The 27,872-nt window shown below is 43.1% G+C and overlaps 1 protein-coding gene across 1 annotated transcript in view; it reads left to right on the top strand.

Moving 5' to 3' along the window:
* Nucleotides 1-27,872, top strand: part of MGAT5 (alpha-1,6-mannosylglycoprotein 6-beta-N-acetylglucosaminyltransferase) — a gene marked incomplete at its 3' end in the record, with an annotated part of 361,158 nt that overhangs the window by 206,280 nt on the left and 127,006 nt on the right. The window contains exons 5-9 of the mRNA XM_082840634.1: nt 3,268-3,344; nt 4,370-4,459; nt 20,078-20,149; nt 22,096-22,257; nt 25,627-25,796. Of these exons, the coding sequence (XP_082696760.1) occupies nt 3,268-3,344; nt 4,370-4,459; nt 20,078-20,149; nt 22,096-22,257; nt 25,627-25,796 (571 nt within the window). The remainder of the gene's footprint in view (nt 1-3,267; nt 3,345-4,369; nt 4,460-20,077; nt 20,150-22,095; nt 22,258-25,626; nt 25,797-27,872) is intronic.

The following is a 27,872-nucleotide window of genomic DNA, read 5'->3' on the forward strand; positions in this document are numbered from 1 at the left end:
GGAGCAAAAAATGCTGGTCTAGCAGGGGTCTCAGCTCAGACTCATTCTCCCTGAGCCCAAGGGTCAGGCCGGGGATGGTGGGGAGGCAGGCAGAACATGCGTATGTTTATTCAGCCCAGCAGCACTCACTGAGTGCCTGGTGATGGAGCAGAAAGACGTAACCTTCCCACCTCCTAGGAGGGGAGGTGAACAGATGCGAACAAGAGAACAGGATTGCTCACTGTGGTGGGAGGGCCAGAAGCCGCAGGGCAGCACTCAGCCCTGACTCGGTCCTGACTCAGCCTGGGGATGGAGAAGAAGGATCAGGGCTCTCTTCAGGTGGGGATGCTCGAGCTAGGTCTTAAAGGAGGAGGGGCTTTAAATGGGTGGAGGGAACCGGGAGGGGTGACAGGAAGGGCACGCCGGACAGGGGAGTGCCTGCAGATGTCCTTTAAAAAGTCAGTTCAGGGCTCCCCTGGTGGCACAGTGGTTGAGGGTACGCCTGCCGACGCAGTGGACACGGGTTCGTGCCCCAGTCCGGGAGGATCCCACATGCCGCGGAGCGGCTGCGCCCGTGAGCCATGGCCACTGAGCCTGCGCGTCCGGAGCCTGTGCTCCGCAACGGGAGAGGTCACAACAGTGAGAGGCCCACGTACCAAAAAAAAAAAAAGAAAAGTTAGTTCAGCAGGTCTTTGCAGAAGTGAGGATCCTCATTTGGGGAGTCTCTTAGCATGGCCAACATCGGGGTCTGTGCCTGTTTTTGTAAATAAAGTTTTATTGGAACACAGCCACACCCATCCTCCCCCTGTCGTCTGTGGCTGCTTTCCTGCTACATCCCAGACAGAGACCATGTGGCCTGCCCAGACTAAAATATTTATTGTCCAGCCCTTTACGGAAAAAGTTTGCTGACTCTTAGCATAACATCTTTTTATTTCTTGAAACTCTTAAATGAAGAGGACCCACACTGCCAGCAACTAGGCTTTGCCTGCAGCCTTCACGGACCTGCTGGTTTATTTTAACACTCGGCGATTTCTCTTCGTCCCGCCCTGCCATACCTCCAGCTCACCTCATTTCAATAACTTCTGGCTCTGAACATCTGGAACTAGAGTAATACCTCTTGTGTGTAAAGAAAGGGGAGTAATTTGCCCCTGAGTATCTCAGATGTCTGATTATCCCAACCCTCGGCTGTTTTGGACTCTGCTTAATTTCTCGGAACCTCTGCTGCGTCTTACTTGCTTAAGTAGTAAACAAAATTGGAATTTAAAATAGTGATAGGAGCAGTAGTCATTGGAAAGCACTTCTTTTCTTTGGTGAGGGAGCCCGTCTGTCAGTGGATTCTGGAGCTGGCTGTCCCCGTACACATGAGAGAGAAGGGGAGCTTTAGGGAGAGCCACCATTCAAACCTGCATTTATTTTAAAAACGAAGAGAATGCATTTCCAGAAGCATGTGCATTTGAAATATTGCTTTCCTGGGTATAGTGAGTGAAAGTTGCGTGGAATTATACAGCAAATGCCAACTTTTAAGCACCTGCCATGGTCTGTGGTATCATGTGATGGGAGTGCCAGACCAGGCTTTTTACAAACGTTAACTTATTTAATAAGACCTGGATGAAATAGAGGTGCAGTTACTCCGATTTTACGGATGGGGAAACAAAGCCTCCAACAAACTGTCTTCCATGTTAACAACTAACAGACACTGCCTCCGCCCTATGATAAGGAGGATATTGATTTTCCACTCTAGTTATCCTTAGGTTGATATTGTAGTTTGGGATCTAATTTCCAATTAGTACTTGGTATAGGAAACTGTCAGCAGTGAATAATTGGGACATTTTCCAAGCATGTGCAGAAAATATAGTTGGTCCAAAAACAGAAGCATGTAGGTTTAGGGTTGTCGGCCTTTCCAGCTGAAATGATTGTTCCTAAACAAAACACTGATCGTAACTATCTTCTCCTTAAAACTTTTCAGTGCTCCGCCACCCAGGCCCTTAGTACAAAGACCAGAGTCTTTATTTTGGTGCTTGAGGCCTTTCTGGTTGGGCGCTGCCTCTCAGTACCTCGTACTAATTCACTCCAGTCAGACCAGGTCCTGCATTTGGATGTTTCCCTGAACACCATCTCTACCTTGTCCCCCTACCTGGCTCGCTCCTTCATCTTCACATCTCAGCTGAGATGTCACTGGATCCAGGGAAGCCGCGTGTCCTTCCCTTGCCCCGCCCTAACATAAGGCCTTTTACACTGCTGTTCAGTTGTTCACTGGTTTGTCTGTTGTCCATCACTAAAGCTTCTGGGAGGCATTCTTTTCAGTTTTGACTCTGTAGTTACAAGGAATAGGAATCTGCTCTACCTTGCTAATACAAAACGAGTTTATTGGGAGGAAATAGTGGAAGAATAAGGAGATCTTGGTGGAAATTTAAGAACCGGGTCTGTAAGAAGGTGCACCTTGCAGATGCATCTTGTGGCTTTCTGAGCACATGGTTCTCTTCGCCTTTCTCTCTCCTGTGGACTGCCTCAGCTCAAGTGCATGTCTGTTTTGTTTTATTGAAGTATAGTTGATTTACAGTGTTGTGTTAGTTTCAGGTGTACAGCAAAGTAGTTTCGGTTATTTATATATATGTATATATATATATGTACACACACACACACACACACACATATCTATTTTCTTCAGATTCTTTTCCCTTATAGGTTATTACAAAATATTGAGTAGAGTTCCCTGTGCTATACAGCAGGTCCTTATCATTTATCTATTTTATATATAGTAGTGTGCATCTGTTAATCCCAGACTCCCAATTGATTCCCCCCGCTTCTCCTTCAGTAGCCATAGGTTTGTTTTCTATGTCTGTGAGTCTGTTTCTGTTTTGGAAATAAGTTCATTTGTACCACTTTTTTAGATTCCATGTGATAATAAGCACACGTGTTCCTGAAGCTGCTCATGGCCTCAGTTTGTCCTCATAGCCTAGCCTGGCCTCGCCGGCCCTGTGACCCTCCTAATCTCATGACTTCATTTCCTGCCCCCCACTCGTATGGTTTCTCAGTTTCCCAGTTGCAGATTTTCAGGCAAGCACTCTGGTTGGCCCGGCTCAACCTTTGCGGCCGGGCCATGCATGTCACAGGTCTCTGGCCGTGCTGGAGGTGGGCTCTGGTTGGGTCAGGTCCTCCCTGCAGACCAGTCAGAACTGTCGTCAGCTGGAGGGGCTCCCAGGGTAGACTTCTCTTTTCCTTTTCTCTCTCTGACCCTCACTTGCAATAAGCTTGATAGTATCCTTTGTTGTTTTTTCTCCTTTTCAGATATCATTAATGGAGCTCAAGAAAAATGCGTATTGCCTCCTATGGATGGCTACCCCCACTGCGAGGGGAAAATTAAGGTAAGGCAGAAGGGATGTCCATTCGTCCCCATCCTCCTTAATCTGCACAAACAGCCCCTTGCTTCCCCCACCCTCCCTTCTTCTCCCCAGCGATACACATGGGCAAGCGAGCCCTTTAAGGGAGTCATTTAAGGGGCACCTCAGTCCTGCCAGTTAGGGGCTGTGGCCATGACAACCCTTCCCTGCTTATGCCAGCTCTGTGGGGTTAGTCAACAGTGACTAAGTGGTCAGACTGAAAGGGCTGGGCCATTGCAGGCACCTGCGGTGGCTTTGAAGCTGTCACTACCACCCCCTTCCCATCCTCCAGCAGGTGATCCTTCAAGGGCCAAAGACAAGGGGCTGCCATTATTTAGTATCCACCTTCCCTCTGCCCCAGGCCTCTGCTGTGAGGTCTCCAGATCGAGATTTCATTGTCACATCTGCATGTGCAGTCGAGTACCCAGACACTCTTGGCCACTCTTTGACTCTTAACATTTTTTTTCATCCCATTTATACGGCCAGCCCTTAGGGAGACCACTCTCCTTCGCAGTGGTTTGCAGAGAAAAGTTAGTGTTCAAGCGCCACGTAGGATGGTGAGACCAAACCACAGGGCGTTTACCTAGCCTCCATTTGGGACTCACCGCACGCTGAGCTCCTGCCCTCATCCGTGCGCTCTCTTCCAGGCACTGTGCCGAGGCTTGTGAAACTGTAGTTCTCCGGGGAGGGGACTCTGATGCCGGGGCACTGCATTAGGCACTTGCGCTTCATAAAACGCTCCTTGCCGTTGCTTCTCCCGGGCTGCACTGCAGGGTGTGTCTCATGGCCTCTGTGCACTCCAAAGGCCTCTGCTAAGGCCCAGCTCAAGCCACGATCGTCCAAGAGCTGAGCATCTGTCTCCTGACCTCAGCCCAGGGATCCTGAGCTTCAGGCCACGGCTTGAGCCCGCCCGCTCCCCCTCCGAGCCCTCGCCGTCTCTGTTGGCAGGTGTGCCTGGCCGCAGAGATCAGGCTGCTCATCGGCGTTCTCGCCTTCTCTGGTTGTTTCAGTGGATGAAAGATATGTGGCGCTCGGATCCCTGCTACGCAGAATACGGAGTGGATGGGTCCACCTGCTCTTTTTTTATTTACCTCAGTGAGGTGAGTAGCTTCTTGTGGCTTTGTGGGGTGTGGGGGTGGACGGTCTGTTCTGTAGCTGAGCCTGGAATCTCAAAGGCTGAAAAACGGGTATTGTTTTCCCACGAAGGGCCTGTGATTCCCTTCTGCATGACTCTCCTCTGTCCCCAAGTAGCGTGACTTTTTTTTTTCTCCTTGAGGGAAGAATAGTCTGAGTTCACTGTTTAATTTTTTCCCAATTAAAAAAAAAAGGTAGTAAAATACACCTAACACAAAAATGTAGTAAAACTTCTTAACCGTAAAGTGTAAAGTTCAGCGGCCTTAAGTCCATTCACACTGCGACCGTCACCACCATCCATCCATCTCCAGGATGCTTCATCTTGCCAACCTGAGACTCCGTTCCCGTTAAACCGTAACTCCACGTTCCCTCCCTTCTCCCAGCCCCGGCAAACACCCTTCTACTTTCTGCCTCTGACCGTGACTACTCCAAGTACTCCTATAAGCGCAGTGTACAGTATTTGTCTTTTTGTGATGGACTGATTTCACTTCGCATAGTGTACTCAAGGTTCATCCATGTTGTACGTGTGTCAGTATGTCCTTCCTTTGTAAGGCTTAATAATATGTTCCATCGTGTGTATAGACCACATTTTGTTACCCATTCATCTGTCAAATGGACCCTTGGATTGCTTCCACCTTTCAGGTATTGTGAATAATGTTGTTATGAACGTAGGTGTACAGATAACTCTTTGAGACTCTGCTTTCAATGCTTTTGGGCATAGATCCAGAAGCAGAGTTGCTGGATTATATGGTAATTATATTTTTAATTTTTTGAGGAACCACCAAACTGTTTTCCACAGCGGCTGCACCATTTTACATTCCCACCAACAGTGCACAAGGGTTCTAACTTCTCCACATCCTTGCCAGCACTTGTTATTTTCTGGTTTTTTTTTTTTTTTAGTGGCCCTCTGAATGGGTTTGAGGGGGTATCTCACTCTGGTTGTGGTTTGCATTTCCTTAATGATTAGGGATGTTGAGCATATTTTCGTATGCTTATTGGCTGAGTTAGCTATCTACTTACAGGCTGAATTATTTACTTTTTTTCCCCTTTTTATCTGAACTTCATTTGTACCCTTGAATTTAAATAGCAGCGTTTGTTCCTTTTTTTTTAAGGGCTACAGGGCATTTTACAGACCACATGGAATTTGTTACATGATTTAGGGATCTCCATTTCACCTTTAGAAAGGTTAAGGGGATAGGGTGGGGTTAAGACTTTATCCAGCGCCAATTACTGGGAGAGAACTGAGTAGGGAATGAAAACTCACCGGCTGCCCACCTCCCCACCCCCGTTATGGGCAGGGGCAGCAGCCCTAGGGGCTTGTGAAACAGACGCCAGCTAATTTCTGAGGATGTGCACTTGGCAGGCTCTTGACTGCCTTTTTTTTTTTTTTTTTTTTTGATTCGCGCCCCCTGGTTTTGGTTCTCTTGCTGTTTAATCAGTAGTTCAATTGTTAGACCTGCGCGGTCTCCTAGGAGTTTTGACTCACCCAGGAAACAAGAAGAGTCGGAAGCCGATGCAAAACGCAAGAGGTTTATTGAAGGCCGGTGCACCGGGGTTCCTTGGTCCTCACGTAGGAGGTCGAAGAAGGAACCCTTTTGGGCGCGAATACGTCAGTTTTATAGGTTCCCACTTCCCCGTATGTAAATTATAGATTTGGTTGTTAGGCTCGGACCAGAGAGGGAACTTGTCCCCAGCTGCCTGATTGGTCTTTGACAGACACCTTTTTTACATTTTGTTATCTCCCTCCTTCTCGGAAGGGGGCCGGACATCCTGGAAATTCACCCATTGTCTAAGAAGCCCCTATTGTCTGGAGAGTTCTTAATCATTAGCTGGAACAATGTCCCTCGAGTCCCACACAATAACAGCTCCCTGGTGATGCCATGCAGAAAGGAGAATGCCTCCATTTTGAAGCTAAATGAAATGTTTTTGCCATAGTTTCCCTTGTGGGATTCAGGTACCTCTTCTCTGTGGTATAAGGTGACAGGGACAGTTTTGGGGATGGAGGCCAAGCCAGTATTGCTGTAGGGCATGTGGCCCTGGAATCTGTGGGGTTTGTCCCTCTTCCGCACCCTTACTTCTCTTTCTTCTGTAAGATCCAGTCAGACTTTTTTTTGCCAAGGTTTGCTCCACGGCCACCCCAGGGCCATCATGGGAACTGTCAGAGTTAGTGACAGTTAAAATGCCTCTTGGAAACGAAAAGCACTGAGAGGTTGGGTGTGTGATGTACTTCATTAGGTGGCTGCTGGCCAGTTGACTTTGTAGCATGTATTTGAGTGTGTTTGGAGCTTGGGTGGCCCGGGGCTGGCCTCATTTTCTTCTCCGGAGGAGCAGGGCCTGGGGCTATGGGTGAACCTTCACTCTAGTGAGAAGTCAGTTAGAGGCACCTTTCCTGCCCTGAGGAACAAGTTCCTCATTTAGTTCAATTTTCAAAAGTTTTCTTCCCATTTCCATTTGATAGACTTTAGCCAGAGTCTAACCGGGCTCCCTGATGGACAAGCTGAGCTAATTTCATGCCTTCCAGCATCTCGGGGAGGATTGCCTGAGGTGAAGGGAGAGAAAGAGGATTTGACGTGCTCACTCCAGCCTGGGTGTCCATCTCCCAAGCCGGAGCTGGGGAGGGGTGGGAGAATGGTCCAGGTGGACAGGGGCTGTAATTATATATGACCTGGTTCCCTTCCTTTGAAACTGCCACCCTACCCCTACCGACAGGGAAGGAAGGACCCAGTTAAGATGAGAGAAAAGGGAGATTCTGGTGCAGGTAAACTGAGAGGAGTGTGGGATAGATGGGGCCGCATAAAGATGTGATGGATCATGTAGACTTCATATTGCAGCCTGGGTGTTTCCTTGCAGAACCTTTAACTATTTTTTCTCCTTTCGAGATGTGGAAGGGTACTTCATTTGCCTCTTCTACTCTCTTCTTATGCAAATGATCAGACCTTTCTTTCTGCAACACTGAATTCAGTTCAGTGAGCACTTACTGAACATCTATTGTATTCACTGATTGTCAACAATTACTGAGGACTCATTTACTTGGCACCATGCTAGGCATTCATTATCTTTCAAGTCTAATGGAAGAGGAAGCATGGATACAGGTAATTAAGCCAGGAAGGGGTCCTGGGAAAGAACTAGGAACTTCTTTTTCAAAGTTTTAATCTGAAAATTACCTTGAAACTCTGGCCTTTTAAAAAAATTTTCCATTTTATCAAAGCATCTTAACAGGGACCCTATAAGAGAGGAAAATTTAACCAACATGGCCACTTGAATAGGCAGTACTGCCTTAGAGCCTCGTAGCTGACTTAAGCTTCTGTTTCTAATGCTTTCTAAACACTGTGCTCTTGGAAAAGTTGTCCTCTTTGTGCCTCAGGTTCTTCCTTTATCATATGTTTTAATTTTGTTTTTAAAGGATCCTGCCATGAGAATTCCTGAGCCTATATGGCAGCATGCTTAGAGTAGAACCTGGCAAATAAATGACACTCAATTTGTAGAACTGACACTTTTATGATAGGTTTTTTTGGGTTTTGTTTTTGTTTTACTTCTTTGTGGGGAGTGGTTATTTATTTATTTATTTTTATTGAAATAAAGTTGATTTACAATGTTGTGTTAGTTTCAGGTGTACAGCGAAATGATTCAATTGTATATAGTTATATATTCTTTTCCAGATTCTTTTCCCATGTAGGTTATTACAAAATATCAAGTAGAGTTCCCTGTGCTATACAGTAGGTCCTTGTTGATTATCTATTTTATATATAGTAGTGTGTATATGTTAATCCCAAATTCCTTATTTATTCCTCCCCCTCACCTTTCCCCTTTGGTAACCATAAGTTTGTTTTCTGTGTCTGTACATGATAGGTTTTTGATATTGCCATTATTTGAGTACAGTTGTGGGGTGTCACTTAGCCTGTGACATTTTATGTGGGACCTTGATTCTGTCTTTGAATTGGAATCAATTTCTGGTTCTCATTCACCAGTCTCATTTAATTTTAGATCCCTAGGCTTCTGGTAACAGAAATTCAGCTGTTCCCCTTGACTTCCTTTGTCAGGATGTGCAACTTGTTCACAGTTAAATCGTGAACCGGATGCATGGGACAGCAGTACCCCTCTGCCGTTGGCTACATGAAATTATTAGAGATGTTTCCTAAAGCCAGTTAATTGTGTTCTAGTATTCTGTAAATCCTGGACAACATCTATGGCTTTGTGGTGATGTATTTTGTCTAGTTTTTTTTTTTTTTTCCTCTTGCTTTCTTTCCATCTTTTGTTACTTCATTTAACCTGTATCGTATGCCTGGTTACTCTTGCAATTGGTAAAATGATTGAGAGAGACATCTTCATTTGATTTGTTTACTTGATCAGTGGATGTACTGGTGACTTTCTTTTCTTAATCCTCACCGAAGAGCCAATTCTTGTTTCCATCTATGTTTAACTGCAGAGCTTTGACAGATATAAAAGAGGACATGAAATAAAATGTCTCCTCTATAGTCAGTCACTGGTTGAACTGAGGCATTTAGATTCAGACCAGTCTTAGGAGATAGCGCTCTTCCTGCATTTTTCTTTCCCCCAGTTGTCTCAGTGTGCCAACTCTGCTGAATTATGGGAGTATAAACTTCTGCTTTTACCTTCACCAACTTGTGGTCTCCCAGCCTTTTATGGGAAATCCCAGGAGGTAAAGCCATCAGTGTTTCCCCTTCCATTATCCCCACGGATGCTTGTCGTATGTCTGATGTTGTATTAGGGACTGGGTGTGATGCTAAAAGTCTCGTCATTGCCCTTGTTGAGTGGCAGACAATAAGAGTGAAACATGGCTGAGCTGCACTGTGTGCCTGACACCTCAAATACACAGCGTCATTTCAACCTCTCCCCATCTCTGAGTAGTAGAGAGCCGCATCCTAGAGGCTCCGAGAGGTTAAGTTGCTTAGTGCTTCTGCATCGACCATTCCTATTTCCCTTTCACGTCAAACGAAAGCTGAACTCAAGTGAAGTCGTTTGTCACCATTGCCTTTGCATTCAGTTCTATGCTCAAATCCACCTGTGTTTGAAATATGGCTCTAAGTTAGCTGGTTTCCATTAATCAGTCTTCATTGCTAGTTTAATACTCATAATTTTAATACTTTACCCCCCCTGCCAAAAAAAAAAAAAGAAAGAAAGAAAAAGAAACGGTGCCAATCCTCCTGAACATATAACTCATGGAAACCAGGTACTTAGCCATTGCAAGTGGTGAGGGTTGAAAGAATGATACATTAAGCAGCCTTGCACTTCCAGATCATCGAGCAGTTCATTTTCTGTGTCTGTTTTTGTGAGCCATGTAACTAACTACTCCCGTTATAGACACAAGACCCTATAAAGTAATTACTCTAAATGTCATTGTTTCAGGTGTTATTAACTTAGCCCTCTGCAGAGCCTTTTACCGCTATCAGCTTTTACAAAATTGAGAATAAATTTCTTTACCCCTATTGATATTATGTTGATAGATGGTGCTGATATATTTGACTCCCACAGATTTTTGCTATTTACACAATTATTCTAGCAACTAGCAACAATCATACCCTGCCAGACTTCTTAATTTGTTTGTACTGTTTTTTTTAAAGCACTTGTGTTGCCACTGGAAGTATAGTTGCTCTGAAATAATCAAATCGCTCAGTGATTGATTGCTAGATCTTAGGATGTGTACAGGCTGTTGCTTCTAATGCCGATTTGGACTGGTTGAGTGAGTGAGTGTGTGTGTGTGTGTGTGTGTGTGTGTGTGCGCGCGCGCCTGCCTGTGTGCGTGACTCCCTCATAAAGGAACAAAAGAAGCAATTTCATGCCTTGCTCATGAATCTGTTTCTTATATTTCAGAAACAACAGGCATAAAGGTCTCTTCCTCTTTCTGTTCGCCCTTGGCAATATGTAAAACTAATATTGACTGAGCATGCTATTAACCTTGAGTTTAAATTCAGCGTACTTAATCCCTTGATTAATACCAAGATTAATGTCCAGCAGCAAAGGTTGAAAGCTTAAATGTTTGTGAATGTGAGCATGAAATGAAATCCTAATAACCAGTACAATGATTTGGATTTATGGGCTGTGTTGGCTGCTAAAGAAATCTTGGAAATGGTGTTGCACAAACTAATTTGTCAAAGTGGGCAGCAGTAAAGAATTGACTGTTTAGGTTGCACGAAGAAATCCGAATGAGAAAATATAACTAACATTTGCGACGGGTCAGGGAGTACTTTAAAAATGCCACTAGACTGTTGCCTGAGAATACCCACACACACCTTTCAAATGTCTAGCCCTTGACATAGGAAATATACTTTCTGTGAGATAATATTTTTTTGGCGGTACCGGAGGTGACAGAGATTTATGACTGTGTTCTTTGCACTTCTTGAATTCAGCCTTTACTTTTATCTTTTTCATCTATGTGTTTTCGTGGCTCTTATTACCTGAATTCTAAGACATATTTAGAAAAAGGATTTTTTTAAAACAATCCCAAGTTTACAGAACAGCATTTCTCATCAGCCTGATTGATCTCTCAATTTCCCCCAACCTCTTCCTTCTCCCAAGTTCATCCTCCTCGTGACACGTCCTCTTTGTCCGTAGTTTCATATACTACAACATTTAGTTTTATATCTTCTTATTTCTTTTTTTTCCCACATATTACAACATTTAGATTGAGATTTCTTACTCTGACCTCTACCTTAAACAGAAATTTAAGGGTAGATGGCAGGATTTGCCAAACCCCAAACCAACACCTCTTTGCTGCTTGGAATACATGTGGCAGACTGGGGCTTTGATGCAGTCTCTCCAATTTGTTCTTTTACAAACTTTTAAATATTGTCTCTGATCATTTATTTCTATTATATACCAATAAAATATTTGTAAAGTTTTATGTTTTAAACTGTTTTTAATATGGAAAATTTCAAGCATATGTAAAAGAGATGAGTATAAGGAACCCCCCATGTGCCCATGACTCACATTCAATAATTGTCAGTTCGTGGCCAATCTCATTCATTGACACCTCTCCCAGTTCATTATTATTGTTTTTTTTTTTTTGCGGTATGCGGGCCTCTCACTGTTGTGGCCTCTTCTGTTGCGGAGCACAGGCTCCAGATGCGCAGGCTCAGCGGCCATGGCTCACGGGCCCAGCCGCTCCGCGGCATGTGGGATCCTCCCGGACCGGGGCACGAACCCGCGTCCCCTGCATCGGCAGGCGGACTCTCAACCACTGCGCCACCAGGGAAGCCCCCAGTTCATTATTTTGAAGCAAATCCCAAAGATCTCATCGTCTGTGAATGTTTCACTACGTACCTTTAAAAGAGGCTCTTTTAAAACTTATAGCTCCTAATACCATTCCATATTTTAAAAATTACGGAATTCCTTAATATCATCAAATATCAGGTTAGTATTCACATTTCTTGTAAATTAAAGTTTATTTATTTGAACAGAGTTTCAAGCAAGGACCATAAATTACCATTGTTGGTATCTCTTAAGTCCCTTTAATTTAGGTTTCCTTTCATCTCTTATTTTTTTCCTCTTGTGATTTTTCGCCGAAGAAACTTTGCCCTTAGAAGAGTTTGTTGTCCTCTGAATTTTGACGATTATATCCCTGTGTTGTTGTATAACCTGTTTCCCTGCCCCTTGTACTTCCTGTAAATTGATAGTAGAGCTGAGGTTTGATCAGAGTCAGGCTTAATATTTTTTTCAAAACTGTTTCATGGGTGGTATTAAATACGTCTATTAAGAGACATATAAATGCCTGGTTCTCTCTCTTTGGGGGATGTTAGCAGCCATTGATAATCACTGCCTGGATTCATCAGGGATTCCTTTGTAATATATCAGGAATACCCTGTATAGAGAAATGAGTCCTCATCTGATATTTGGTTACCCTGCGGAACAGTTCATAAGAGAAATCTCGAGTTCTCTGTTGATTTTCTTCCACTGGTGACTAGTAGTTTGTTTGCCTGCTTGTTTGTATGCTTGTTGGTTTTTACCATCATTATGAACTCATTGACTGAAACATATTTGATATGTTTGATCCATTCCAATTATTTTCTTACTAGTTCTCATATTATACCTTCTTTGACCGGTGGGGGCCAATTCACGTTGTCTCCTGAGTCCTTTTGACATAACCTAGGAGTTTTTAATAGTTTTGATCTCATCTGGTATGACAAGAGCTTCCAGGTTCATCTTATATAATTTCTGCCCTAGACCTAGAATCAGCCTTTTCTCTAAGTACCTTTGGTTCCTCTTAGTGGGAAATGACACTTAGAGACCAGCATCTGGGTACCAGGGGAATTCATTGCTATTGTTATTTTCTGGGTGCTGGGGATATGACAGTGAACAAAAAGACAAACATTTCTCAAAGTTATGTTTTGTAGGAGGAGACAGGCAACAAAAAATAAAATATATATCTTTTAGATTACAATAGAGCTATGGAGAAAAATGAAACTGAGGGGGGCCTCGTGGAGTGATGGTGTCAGCTTTAGACAGCGTGTTCAGAATATGCCCTACTGAGCAGATGAGAGGAGGACATGTGAGCACCAAATTAGAGGTGAGAGAGTAAGAGGTGCAGATGTCTGGCACAAGTATTTAACAGGCAGGGGGAACAATTCAGTGCAAAGGTCCTGGGGTGACCATCAGTATCCAACGTTAAGAGCAAGTATGTGGAAAGTCATCTCCAGAGAGATTTTTTTGTCTGTTTTGTTCACAGGAATAATAGTGCCTGGCACACATATTTGTTGAATGAATAACTCTATTTAAAGCATTTTTTAAAATAGTCAATAGCTTTTTTGTCTCTTTGTTCTAAGTGGGTGACTTCCCCTGCTATCACCTTTCTAATCTTGAAGAAAACGCTATTGTAAATTTGTAACATTAAAATCTGCTAAGAACATTAAATTTGAGACATGAAGCAAGGGCATTTTGAGCACTTATTAACAAGTTTAATATAATGCTCTCTAACATTTTATCTACACGGGAATGCCGGGGATCAGGTTAGACTATTAGAATGGAACGAGCCAATTATATTGGAAGGCACAGTTTTCTCGCCCAGCTTTTACTCTTATTGTCACTCTGCATTATTTGCCTGGATCTACGCTTCTGGCGAAATTGCACATTACCACAAAAGAGGAACTCTGTCCTTGGTCACTGGAATGTGACTACCTTTATAAATGGGGTGACTGTGGCTATTGTGTCCTCAGTGTGGATGTAGGCCCAGTGAGGCCGGTTCTTCCACTGTGCAATGTAAGAAGCATCTCTCTGTATTATCTATGTGATTCACGACGGAGGAGTTCGTTTGCTCCCTCTCCTGTGTAAAGGAAATTGACAGGTCTCATCCCACAGAGATTTGGGATGGATTTTTGAAACTCTGACATCCTGTCATTAGAACCCCACTGGTTTGTGGTATGTTGAAAACTTACAACAATTTCTCTTGAAGTCCTGCCCCTTCCCTAACATCCTGAGTAGCCCTGTATCGGATCTCCCCAGCCCTGGGGTCTCTCTTGCACACGATCAGTTGCATACTCTCTGTGATATTCTTGCCACCCCTCCCGTGGTAGGGGGCAGCATTACATATTATAGAAAATATATGGATAGATTGGGAGTTTGGGGTTGACATGTACAAACTGCTGTATTTGAAATAAAATGCCTTACATGGAAAAATGGAAAGAAAATACATGGGCCTGATTGCCTATCTGGATCCAACTCCGACCCGTGTGGCCTAGAACATTCCCTTGAGTTTTCAGACTGGTTTCTCCCCACCGAAGTCAAGGTAAAGCCTGCCCTGCTTCCCTCAGGGTATTTTGAAAGGTTCTAATGAAATGATGAAAATAGGTAAGTGTCACTTAAATGGAAAAGAGTATCCTTATCATGAATATCTTAAGTACTCAAGTCACGTCTTTGATTTTTTTTTTTTGTTTACTGTGTAACAAGTAACGATTGAGGACCTGCTGTGTGCCAGGGCCTCCACTGGGGACCGAGGAGACAGGCCAGCTGAAGTTTCTGTCCTCAAGGAGCTTACGTTCGGATGGGACAGCAATTAGCAGTCAACCCATGGGTCAGATCATTTCCACATGTGGTAGGTGTGCCGAGGAAAAACAGAGTAAGGAGGTAGAGTGGCCAGGGAAGGCTTCTCAGAGGAAAAGTTGGAGTATAGTGCGGCAGGGAGGGAGGCAGGCAGGCAGGCAGGCAGGCATGGGAGCTCTGGAAGGAAAAGTGTTTCAGGTAGAGAGAGAGCAGATGCAGAAGCGCTGAGGTATGGGGTTACCAGGTAAAATACAAGATACCTAATGATAATGAATTTCAGAGAAAGAGTGTTTTATTTAATTTTTAACTGCGAGTGTATGACAGATACTGCATGCAACATACCAAAAAGAAAAATCATCCTTTGTCTGAAATTCAAATTTAACTGAGCATCTTTTCCCCTCCCCTCACAAACCTGGCCACCCTCCCGAGGTAAGAATGAGCCTAGCGTGTGTTTGGACTTGGAAGGGAGTTCTTTGGGGGACGGGGGTAGTGAGGCAGGCAGCGTAAGGTTGAGGATAAATTCTGGGTTTTATCCTGAGGGCGAGGAGAAGCCACTGAAGGGTCTGAGTTAGTGTAGGATGTAATCCACTTTAGGCTTTGAAACAATCGCCCCTTATGCGCGGAAGAGACATCAGGGACGAGGGCTGCAGGCAGGGCGTTACCATCACTTTCATGGCCCTTCCAGCACTGCCCTGCAATAGGAGCAGAGTAAACCCTTTCTGAAGGATTTTGTGGAGAAGATCTAGGCAATCATACTCTAATATCAAAGGCTGGACTGTGCTCGTGGGACTGCAGGAACCACACGTCTGGCTTCTCTGCTAAGTGTACGGCCCTGTGCAGGACAGACAGCACTTCCGTCCCCAGCTGTGGGGCTGCCCTGCACCTCTGTCTTTATCTGTCATGATGGGCCTTGCCCAGAGGATTATGTGGAGACCGAAGGACATGATGTGTGTGAAGCGCTTTTCCTAGTGCTTGGCTCCTAGCATATTGTCGCTTTTCTTCTTCGTCTTCTACTCACCCCACAGGCACAACCTTTCCTAATAAGCAATTTGGCCCAAATATTCATCATCTCAGGTGTTTGATGGAGAGGATGAGCCCAGATAGCAGAGCCACTCACGTGTGTGGACATCCTTTACCATGTGCATTTCCTGTTCAAAGCTTCAGACAGGGGAGTAGGCCAGGGAGGGGAGTGGCGTGCAGGAAAGAAGTCTTTTTTAAAAGCATGCCGCTTAATGAGTAACTACATTTGATATGTCATCAGTTCAGCAAATCTGTGTGGATGTATATATGTGTGTATCATCAGTGGATCGAATGAATAGATATAGTCAATGGTATCCTTTTGGTATGTAACCAACTAGCCTGACAGGATGATGTCCAACCATCTTTTTCAGACCTTAAAGCTAATAGAATTACTAAGAGGTCACCCAAGCCAGCACCTTCATTTTGTAGATGAGAAAACTTGAAAGTCAAATGGTTTAAGGCTATCCCCCCAGCTGTTTGTGGAGTTGGGCACAGAATTCATTTTGGTGGATTCCACATTGCGCAGCTCTCTTATCCTCGCCCTTCACTGAGCTTGGCCTTTACGGTGGCTCTGACACGTCCGGGTCCAGGAACCGACGGATCTCAGTCATCACCCAGCCCTGCTGCTCACTAGTGAGTGGACCTCGGCAAGTTCTCAGCCCCTTTAAGCCTTGCTTTCCTCACTTGTAACCTGGCAATGGTACCCACGTCCTAGGGCACTTCAGGGGATTAAATGATGGGATGCAGTCAAGTTCATTTGTTTTTTTCCCTGAACTGTAAACCTTCAGTAAATGACTGTATGCTTATATAATGTAATGCCTTTAAAACTTATTTGATTAAGAAATGTTCATTGTAAAAAAAAAAAAAAGTCGTAATATGAAGATTCACATACAGAAGAAAATGCAAAGGACCCATGACGCCAATATCCAGAGATAACCTCAGACTTTTCTTAGGCATTTTGCGCATTTAGTTTTGATTGCACTTACTCTAGGAAAAGAACAGCGTGAAATTCTATGTCAGTGATCCATTAAAGCAAAACCTTTCACATTAAGCATGAGAGAAGAGGCCATAATGGAGTCTGATTATTATTCTTTCAAAAGAACAGAACATTACTACAGAGAGTTAGACCAGTTACACCGAAGTACACACATATATACGTTAAATCTCCTCATTTTTGCTCTAATTTTCTTCTTTTCCCCCTTTAAATTCCAACTTGAGCTGTAGGAATCTCTATAAGCTTTTTCTTAAATGTAATGAATTGTCCATCCTATGGAACTTGAAAGTAAGTTTGAGGTCTGTTTAGGAATTTTGCTTTGATTCACATTGTATGTGATGAAGCTGTAAAACCTTCTCAGATCAAAGAAGTTTAAATCATTGGGAGGAGGAATGTCAAAAATAAAATTGGTTAATTTTAGATCTCCTTGCTTAAGAAAAGTGATTCATTGTGCCCTCTCTGTGAAAGACACCTTAATGTTCCAAAGGTCTAGCCTGGCTGGTCTTTTCTGTTTCTGCTGCCTCTTCGTTTTGTAGCCCGAGTCTAGTGCACTAAAAAGATTAGTTCCTGTAGAAGTTTCGCCTTCAGATCGAAGGTTAATAGAGTCATGGTTCTGCTCCTCTATCGATTGTTGTGTACGTATTGCCGTGAACTCAGATGGTTTTCAATTTTTAGACTTACTGTGGTGATTTGTGGACTATTTTAAGGCTGTCCAGTCCCTTCCCCGGCACAGGGCTTGATGGAGGACTTGCCAGCTTGCAGGAGTCTGGTAGAGGTCAGGGTAGACAGTGGGAGGGTCCGGTGCCACAGATCCTGTCCCAAGGAGAGCACCAAGGGCACAGCTGGAAAAAAGCATAGCCAAGGCAGTAGGTGAAGGAAGATGACCACAGGCAGACCTAGGACGCTAGGGTTCTGAGAGCCAGGAAAAGAGATGGTAAGAATGAGTTGAAATAGAAGAGCTTCCAGATGAGGAAGACAGTGGGCTCATTCTGGGGTCCAGCTTTCTTGGTAGGATGCTGTGCTGGGTGGATAGACTCACTGAAGGAGCCAAGGCAGATCAGACAAAACAGTTAGGGATGAGGAGGGTGAATTAGTAGCCCTGAGCAAGATTCTCCCTGCGTGTTATTAACGATGTTCTTATTTAGGAATATGTTGCTGCTTTGAGGGCTCTTTGTTTCAGTAGGTGGAGTTATTGCAGGTGCTGGCTTTCTTCCAATCCTGGTAACCCTCTGAGGTTTCAGAAAGAAATGTGTTTGTTTCTTCCCCCTCTCCCTGTGGAGTAATTGGTTTATGTATAATTTAATTATTTCGTTAACGAGTTATCCTATCACTGTGTACAGAAACAGCCACCCTAAAAACCCACTGTACTCCTGTGTCAGGACGTCCAGAATTGGCTTCTCCTCCATCATGAGTGAATGTGTAACGCTACGATTTCTTGCTAAAAGCTAAAATAGGCAGACTCCATTGCCCATCCTTTCAGGGTTGCCCTTGAAATCTTGCCCAGTATTATCCAGTGATTTAAAGTAAGAAGAACTGAGATAAAGATCAGTTTCAAAGAGGAATTAAAGTCTTGAGTATTCTGTAGGGAAGCCAGTGTTTTAGAAGATCACCTTGGACTGTGTTTTCCTGCGAGTAAATTTCAGAAGATTCTTCTAAGGGCAGAGGAGTGAATGTACTCTCCTTTACCTGACCTCACTCATGTCTCTCCTTTGGGTTGGTTCGCTTTATTCATAGTCGTGTTTCATCTTTCCCTATCGTGCTCTTCACGAGGACGTTTTTTATCCTGACATGCTGCTGTGTACATTTTGTTATTTATTTAGTGTGGGGTTGACTACAAATCTATACCCTGCTTGCGCATCCTCATGCTTTTTTCTGTGCGGTGGAAGGTCTCACAATCAGGTCTACAATCCATTTGAAGCCTTCACGTTACAAATACGCTTTAAAGCACTGTCTTATTGAGTCCATTTACAAAAATTTAATTTGAATTCAATAATTCAGTCCGGCCTGAGAACATAAGGCACACATGTGTGTCGTGTGTAGGCTGCTGGGACCAGCCGAGGCTTCATCCCCTTGGCGGCCGCTTTTCTGCTGCTTCTCTCTCACTTTTCTCATTTGTGTCAATAGAGTGCTTTTCCTTGGTGATTTTGCCTTTCATGGTGATGTTGCTGTATAAGGGCTCAGTATTTAGACATAGGCATTCCAGGCAAGTTAGTATTTTCTTTTTTTTATGAGTAAAAACCACTGCAACTTTTCTTATGAGGAGTCCTTTTGAGTCTCTGAAGTCATTCACAAATATGGTCAAGTCTGATTTCACTCCACAAAAAGAAAACAGAATATTGTGTACTTTTCCTATCCAGGAATTCTACCCTCCCCCAAGCTTTTGCCCTCTGCTTGTTACTTTCAGATCATTTGCAGTGGCAGAGGGCTTTATGCAGATTGCCCAATTATTTCGGGTCCTAGTCAAAATCACCTTGCTTTAAGAGATATTTCTAGAGTAGTGAAACTGCTTTGTTTCTTTGAAAACTCACCAGGAGCTGGAGGGCCAACCAGCTTGTGTGACTGTGCATTGCTGACCCAGGAGCTCTGACCTCACACGCCTCCCTGCCTCCCCCACGAGGCTCCAAGGATGCCCCCCACCCTCTTGTACTCTTCATTTTTGTAGGTCCACCTGGCCCCAGAAACATTATTTTCAGCACCTGTTTATTAACCATCTTTAATAACCTCATATATTAATAAATGGGTGACATGCTATCTTGGAATTATATGGCCAGTTTTGGCAAAGAGGTCAGACATCAGTATTGCTCAGTGCATTTTTCATTTACTAGAAAGTGTGAATTTGCCTAATTTTCTTTGTTAACCTTTGTTGAAGTCGTTCCTGTAAATTTCCTCCTCCCCCAGCTCTCTAAACTCCAGTGCATTGACAGAACAGTCCATCTTCTAGAATGGCTCTCACAAGATTGCTGCGGCATTTTTTTTTTCTTTCATCTCTGTTTCCAATAGGTTTTATCACCCTGTTCCTTGAGTTAGTGTGAAGTGAACAGCCAGAAAATGAGGGGAAGCCTTGATCAGTTAGCCTTAAACTCTCTGTTGCATTCCTAATTTGGAGATACACGATGGAGTTCTGTGGCTCATGTGCCTTGATGTTTCCGTGCCCGCCACACCACAGCAGATAACGAGTCATTCCTGTCCTCTTGCTAAATAGTACAGAGGCACCTTTGCATTCCCATTCCCTGGCAGCAGTGTTCAAGTCTTTTAACTTTCTGCTGCAAGACCCCCTCTCCCTCTGTGTAGAAGTTCGAGGATTAAATGATTAAGGAATCAGTCACTGTGAAGTCTTTGAAGGACAGATGTGAAGTGTCATGATACGCTCCTTGGGACCTTGGCTAATTATTGTTTCATCTGAGAGGGGCCCTGCCTCTGGATGGCTAGCTAAAAGTGTGGGAGTCTGACCGGTAATAGTAATAACCCACTTAACCCACTTCCTGTGTACCAGGAACTGTGCTTGGAACTTTGCACAGACATTAATTCATTTACAGATGCACCAGCATACTTAGTGTCTCTGATTTCTATTTTTCAGGTTGAAAATTGGTGTCCTCATTTACCTTGGAGAGCAAAAAATCCCTACGAAGAAGCTGATCGTAATTCATTGGTAAGTGATTTTGGAAACCTCTTACTAGGCTTGTGATTTGAGTATGATGCCAAGTGATACATGTGGAGTCTTCTGCCAGCTGTACTCTGAAATAACGGTAAACGGAAGAACTTCTATCCCCAGCCCTGTGGAAGTCTGAGTGACCAAATCAGTCAACCAGTTAGCATGTTTATTGAGCGGTTCTCTGAGGGTTCCTACGTGATAGGCTACTGATACGAATAAGACCTGGTGCCAGACGTGGAGGCGCCCAGTGATTTAATAATGAGGGTGATGGTTGTAAATAATGACCGTGTCAACACTGAAACATAGGCCCATGGAAATTCATAAAGAAGTGGCGATCTCAGCCTGCATGGGTCAGGAGAGCATGTAAAGAGAAGATGACCTTGGAGTTGAATTTAAAGCGCTGAATGAGTTTATACCAGGTCAAGGAGAGAAAGATGTCTCTGGTGGCAGGGGACAGGTGCCTGTACAAGAGCGTGGCATTTTCAGGGATTAGAGCCTGGTTCAGTGGGGGTTCAGGGGTTCAGGGGTTTGGATGAGCTGGAATGAAGATGAAATGGGAAAGGTAGGTAGGGGCTGGAAAAGCTTTGTATTAAAAGCTCAAGTCTTTATTCTTCACCCCAGGAATCAGCTAATTCTTTTCTGTGACAGGCCAGATACTAAATATTTTCATCTTTGCAGGCCAGATCTCTGTTGCAACTACTCAGTTCTGACCGGTGGCACAGGGCAGCCCTAGGCAATGTGTAAATGAGTGGGCGTGACTGTGTTCTGATAAAACTTTACATAGCCAGGGGGATTTGGTCCAAGAGCCAGAGTTTGCCGAGCCTTGCTTAGACCATGACATTCTTGGGAAACTGTTGAGTCAAGGACATGGTCAGATGAGTGTTAGAATGAACTATGGTAACTGCTGAAAGATGGATTTAGTGAATGTTTTATTTAGATGTTATATGAAAAAAATACTTGTGTTATTATTTTTCTCTGTTATTTCAATTGCTGGTTGCATCCAGCTATCTTAGAAAAACAGTCTTCCTGACTTTTAAGTTATTTTGGCTTGAATTTTTTTTTTTTTTTAATTTTTGACTGTGTTGGGTCTTTGCTGCTGCACGTGGGCTTTCTGTAGTTGCGGTGAGCGGGGGCGACTCTTCGTTGTGGTGCACGGGCTTCTCGTTGCGGTGGCTTCTCTTGTTGCGGAGCATAGGCTGTAGGTGTGTGGGCTTCAGTAGCTGTGGCTCGCGGGCTCTAGAGCACAGGCTCAGTAGTTGTGGCGCACGGGCTTAGTTGCTCCCAGACCGGGGCTCGAACCCGTGTCCCCTGTATTGGCAGGCATCGGATTCTTAACCACTGCACCACCAGGGAAGCCCTTTTGGCTTGAATTTGAAATTTTAGTCAGTTACTATAGGAAAATGGTATTCCTGGCTTTTAAATTCCTTAGAAAATAATAAACTTCTGTTTGTTTGGATTGGGACAAAACTAGAGGATGAGCATTTATTTCCCTACTTAACTTTGTGGACAGAATGAGGCTTTTTGGCAGCCTACACAATGGCAGGTAGCCTGTTAATAATTGACTTCAGTTTTCCCAGGAGTCTGCTACCCTGCAGTAGATCAAGGGGCCAGTAAATTCGGGTGCAGAGAATTTCAAGGTGTATCAAGCACATTCCCTGTAAAATATGCATTTTTGACGTAGCTCAGGGCTTTGCAAGTCTGTGCTGCCTTTCTCCACTTCTGATTTTTTAATGATGTCCCTTATAGCAGCGCAGCAGTCAAGAGGCCTTTGCCTCAATTTGCAGTCCTGGGCGCTTCAAGCAAAGCTATTCAGCAGACCAGACTTTTGAAGCCCTGTGTTTAATTGACTATCTCTTTCAAGTTTGCAAATGTCACATCATGAAAACCATTATGCTTTTGGACCTCTTATCTTCTACTCATTTTTATTAAATTTCGGTTTCTAGGCAGAGATTCGTACGGATTTTAATATTCTCTACAGTATGATGAAAAAGCATGAAGAATTCCGATGGATGAGGCTGCGGATCCGGCGGATGGCTGATGCGTGGATCCAGGCAATCAGGTCCTTGGCAGAGAAGCAGAATCTTGAAAAGAGAAAGCGGAAGAAAGTGAGTTTCCGATTAATTCACTTCAGTTGGGTGCCAGTTTTCTTGAAAATTTGATTTTCGTGGAGACAGGCTAAGAGAAATGTCATGTCTCAAATGATATTCCCTCAGGGTGAATCTGTGCAGTCTCCTCTTGTACAGCCATTGTTTGGGGCTGTCGTTTTCCCCGGTTACAGTAATTATACTTAGCAGGAACTGGTACACATGTTCCTTGGGTGAAGCCAGGCAGAATATCTGCCTGTAAGATTTTGCTATGAACCCTCTGACTCTTTGTCAGTGGCATCAGGAAATTTAATTCTCTCCTCTTTATCCGAATACAATCTGGAAGAACTTCCTGTTGACATCATCATGACAATTTCATATTCTTGGTATGTGTCAGCTCTGGGATTTGGGCAACTAACTGGTGAGTTTCATTGCTGTTCTGTTTGGTGGTGCTTCTGCTTATGTTCCTATTAGTTATACATCAAGTGGCCATGACGTGAGATGAACTATTCTGATGAAGAATAAACGAGAAAAGTAAACAATCTGTTCCCATATCTAAAAATAAATGAAAAATGAGTTTAGTATTCCTAATTTGATACCTTTGGGGCAAAAATACAGATACACTTGCAGAACCCCAAGTCACAGTTTAATGAGTCAGTTTTGCTTAGATCCCTTGAGTTTATGAGACAGCAGGACCAGACATCCTGGCATCAAAGAGTCCTCCAGGAAAGAGTATGTGGTCATAGATCCAGGTGGGCTATGAAAAGAAAGAGTAATTTCTATATAATCCTCTGCAGTTATCTCCAGGATATATTGTTATGTGAAGACATGGTAGGTGGAGAATAGTGAACATTATTTTTAAAAGGAAGAAGGAATTTATCTGTATATCTGTATCTACACCTACATATGTACCTATAGATATATATATATGCACACACATATATACACATATATAATGTATACATGATATACATATATGCTTCTTGCTCAGATTTTTTAAATGGAATAGCAAAGCATGCAATTAAAAATAAAGGAGATGGATGGTGGTAACGGTTGCACGACAATGTGAGTGTACTTAATGCCACTGAACCGTACACTTAAAAATGGTTAAAATGGTAAAGCTTATGTATGTTTTACCACAATAAAAAGATGTCTAATAAGGGGAGTCAGAGGGGGTAGTGTGGAGGCAACAAGTATAGAAACTAGACTTCTCTGAATATATCTTGCTTTGTAGACTTGACACTGGAATCATTTTACTTAAGTGTAAAACAATTTAATTACAAAACAAAATCATAAGGAAAAAGTAAAGCAAATGAACTGACCACGTGCCCACTTTCACTCTAAGCACACGGAGAAGGGCTATTCTTAGTGACTTCAGAGCACAGTACTTTGAACGTTTCTGATGGGATATCACACATGATAAAAAAAAAACTGCAAAAATATCTTAAAACAATTTTTCTAATCCTGTAAGAGGTGGTGGTGTTGATATTCTCCTTCCGAATCCATTATGTGTCTTGGAACAAAGCAAATTAGCAATTATGTTAGTGTCCTGGAGAAGTGGAATTTTCAGTGTGGGAGAGAGAAAGGAAGTAACAGATGTGAGATGGATAATGTTATAAAAATCGATAAAGCTCCTGTAATCCTGGGTTTGAATTGGAAAAACCAGTGTGAACTCATGATTATTTTTATCCTTGAGGAAAAATAAATTTTCTAGCTATGTCCACTGAAAAGGCCTGTAAACAGTGATCATCTAGAGTATGCTAGGCACCAGACTTTGATCTTTAAAAACCATTTTCACTAAATGGCCTAAAAGGTTCTTGGAAAATGGCTGATTAAGGCCTGAGACAGACGTTGTACAAGATGAGCTTGGAACGCCTTGTCGTGTCAGAGAGCAAAGAAACTATTGAAGACTACTAGGGTTTTGTCAAAGAACTTAGAAGCCAACTTTAATAGTCTCCCATTGCCCAAGATGGTACAATTTGGTAATGAGTAAGAATAATAACTGCAGTTATTGAAACACATCAAATATACTTATATTCATGATATTATAATGAGATATATATATATTTAAAATCCTCATTGGTCATCATTAGAGTATGCTAAAGATCAAATTAGTTATTTTGAAAACTGTCAAGTAAAAAATCAAGTATTTGCCAGGTTTTTTCTATGTAAGCTGTCCTTCGTGAGGGGTAGTTTCTCTTTATAGAAGTATTGCAGCTAATAAATGCAGAAGGAATGATAGAATATCACCATTTGCAACCCCTAATGGATTATTGCATCTGGTTAGTGATCATCAGTAGCTGCTAACATCACAAAACAGAAACACCCAGATTTTGTTCTCACCACTGGAAGTACACGTCACCACCTGCGAAGTAGTATTGCCCCAAAAATCAAACACAAATTTGATCATGGCTGCAGATCTGATTACTAATTTACCATAAACACAGGGGACAGAAGAATCTGTTACACAGTCAGCAAAATCTAGAGTGTGAGAGACTCTATTGGAAATGCAACCCAATTTCTTTGACAAATAAATTACCAGCCTCTATCCCCCCAAAAAAGGATAATCGGGCACCACTGTAGGTTAAGGAAGAGATGTATGAGGCATTACAATTTGTGCACTTTATTTGACTTGACTCAACCAACTGCTCTTGAAAAAAATAAGTGACAGTTGAGCAAGTGTATAGACTAACTGGATATTGGGTAACAACTAAGGATTTAATAGCTATGTTAGGGGCGTTGGGGTGATGTTACGGTTATGTTTTTTAAGTGAAAGTTTGTTTCTTTTAGAAATGCCAACTGGACTATTTACAGGTGAAAGGTTGGGCTGTCTAGGATTTGCTGCAAGATAAGCTAGAGGGGTTGGGAGAAAATGAGGGATGTACATTAAATAAGACTTGTCAGGAGTTAATAATTGTTGAAGTTAATAATTGTTGAGTACAGTGGAATTGACTATATTGTCATGTCAGCTTTTGTTAGTGTTTGAAATTTTCCGTGTTAAAAGCTTAAACGTATTCCAGCTGTGGGAAAAAAAGCCCAATATAGTTAAAAGATATTTTATCGTCCTGCTTGATTCCCCTTTGATTCCGATTTTCCAAATGTACCCCACTTTTGGAAAACAGGATTATCTGTCCCTACCTCATACTCATAGCCATACCAAATGCAGTAATGACTTTATTTCTCTAAAACAACAACGAAAAATCATTTCCTTCCTTTCTCTGTACCTTCTAGAAAAATTGTTTACCCCATGTGGAGATTTCATTAGAACGTAAACATGACTTTGGAATTGGTGGTGGCTTTTGGGTAGGTTACTGTGGAGTTTGTACTTTGTCTGACGGGAATCAGTATGTGCCTCTTCTTTTTTTTTTTTTTCTTTTTTTGTTTTTTCAGGTCCTTGTTCACCTGGGCCTCCTGACTAAGGAATCTGGATTTAAGATTGCAGAGACAGCTTTCAGTGGTGGCCCTCTTGGTGAATTAGTTCAGTGGAGTGATTTAATTACATCTCTGTACTTACTGGGCCATGACATTAGGATTTCAGCTTCACTGGCGGAGCTCAAGGAGTAAGGAGATTATTTTTCAATTTTAAAATCAGAATACAAAAAAGAAATTGTAAACTCTTAAAGCCCTCTCTTGGTGTGTAATTTCTTGTGGAGGAAAATGAAAGTGATAATTCATGAAACAGGAGATAAGAAGATTATTTTCAGAAGCTAAATACATACACTGTGAAAAGGCTAATATGTTTTCATTGTAGCTGCAGGCTCCAGAGGCTTGATAAATGAATGCCAGAAAATTCAAACTAAGGAGCTTATTCTTTGCTGTTACAGGTGCTTCCAGCATCTGCAGCAGGCAACATTATTGACTTTCCTAATTCCCTGTCTCTTGCTGAAACTCATACCCTTCCCCACTCAACAGCAAGCTTTCTAAATCTTCAAACGGGGCAGGTTCCTGTTTGCAATTTAATTTGGATAGAATGAGTTTCTCGAAAGCCCTGATCCAATCCTATTTCAGTTAGCCCACTTTCAACTCTGCCTGGGCTTTTTGATTTCACTGAAATGTGCTTCTAGCTCAAGCCCTCTCTTAATCCCTTTTAGATTGACACGACTGGCTAAGCAGAAATGCTTAGAGTCCCTTCCCTCCTTTTTGGGTAACTGCCCATGGAGACTCTCTGCCCAACAGCCAAGTTAACATCTAGCAATATGTCAACTGTTCCAAGAGAAATGGCTTGAAGGAACATTCTAGAAATGGAAGAGGTGTTAAGACAATGTATGTCTCACCCTGCTCCTACTTTATTGTCTAAAACATTGATGCCCAGAGAGGTCACTTGTGTTAAGTCTGAGGTCCACAACGGATTAGTTGCGGTATCGGGATGAAAGCAGTAATATCCGTAAAATAATGTCAGCTCTCTTTTTGTTAAATGATTTCCATACACTGAAACCACGAGCCGGGCTTTAGTTACAGTGGTAGTATCAACAGTTATGGCAACCATAACAGTGATGATGCCTATTAAGAGCTAACATTTGGGGGTTTTTCCTGGTGGTCCAATGGGTAAGATTCCACGCTTCCAACGCAGGGGACCCGGCTTCGATCCGTGGTCGGGGAACTAGAACCCGCATGCATGCCGCAACTAAGAGTCTGCATGCCGCAACTAAGGATCCTGCATGCTTCAACAAAGATCCCGTGTGCTGCAACTAAGACCTGCAGCAGCCAAAATAAATAAATATTAAAAAAAAAGCTAACATTTGTTGAGCGCTTCCCATGCACCAGTTACTAAGTGTTTTACATGTTTTATGTTATTTAGTCCTTAGTGCAAACCTGGAAGTAGGCACTGTTGCTTTCTGCATTTTAAAGATGAGGAAACTGAGATTCAGACCAAAAAAGATTTCCTCAAAGTCCCATGGAGAGTACGTGGAAGAGCCAGGATTTGAACCCTCTGTCTGTCTGACCTCAAAGCCTGTGCTCTTGACCACCGGACCACAGTGCTCCGTTCAGAACTCGATAAACCTGAGGTCTTCTGAGCCCTTCACCACTTTTGTCCCTTTAACAGCTGCCTCCTGTTGCCTTCCTCCCGCTTCTTTTAAAACATACTGGGGAACACAACGTATGAAGTGGGTGCCTTCATACATTGAGCGTTCATTCCTTCTGTGCTCTCTGTGGGCTGCTTCTTGGTATGGGACATACAGAGATGACCAGTGTGTGGCCAAGGAGATGCCAACCTTTTGATAATTACCACTGATACGTTGCACAATATTGACACTAATTGCAATGGGATTAGTTCTAATTGAGGTGAGGCTGCTCAGCACAGGAAGTGCAGAATCTGAATATTGCTTACCACTGTGTATTGAGCACCTAGAACAGTGCCTGGCACACAGTGGGTGCCCATAACTATTTACTGAACAAATGAGTGAAGGGATGAATGAATGAGTCGGGGGTAAAGAAATGGAGTACAGTGGGAGCTCTGGGGATAGGCGCTCCCCAGGGAGCTCCGAAAAGGCATATTAGGGATCTATCAGGCAGAGACTTAATTTGCTGGTCAAGAAGATTATGGAGGTCTTTAGGCCCTGGTGACAGGGCCAGATGTGTTTTATTTGAGCAGATACTTGTGGAAGCAACATGGAGCAGTGGTTCCCAAAGATGCC

Source organism: Leucopleurus acutus, assembly GCF_964270905.1.
Source record: "Leucopleurus acutus genome assembly, chromosome: 6".
NCBI classification, from domain to species: Eukaryota; Metazoa; Chordata; class Mammalia; order Artiodactyla; family Delphinidae; genus Leucopleurus; species Leucopleurus acutus.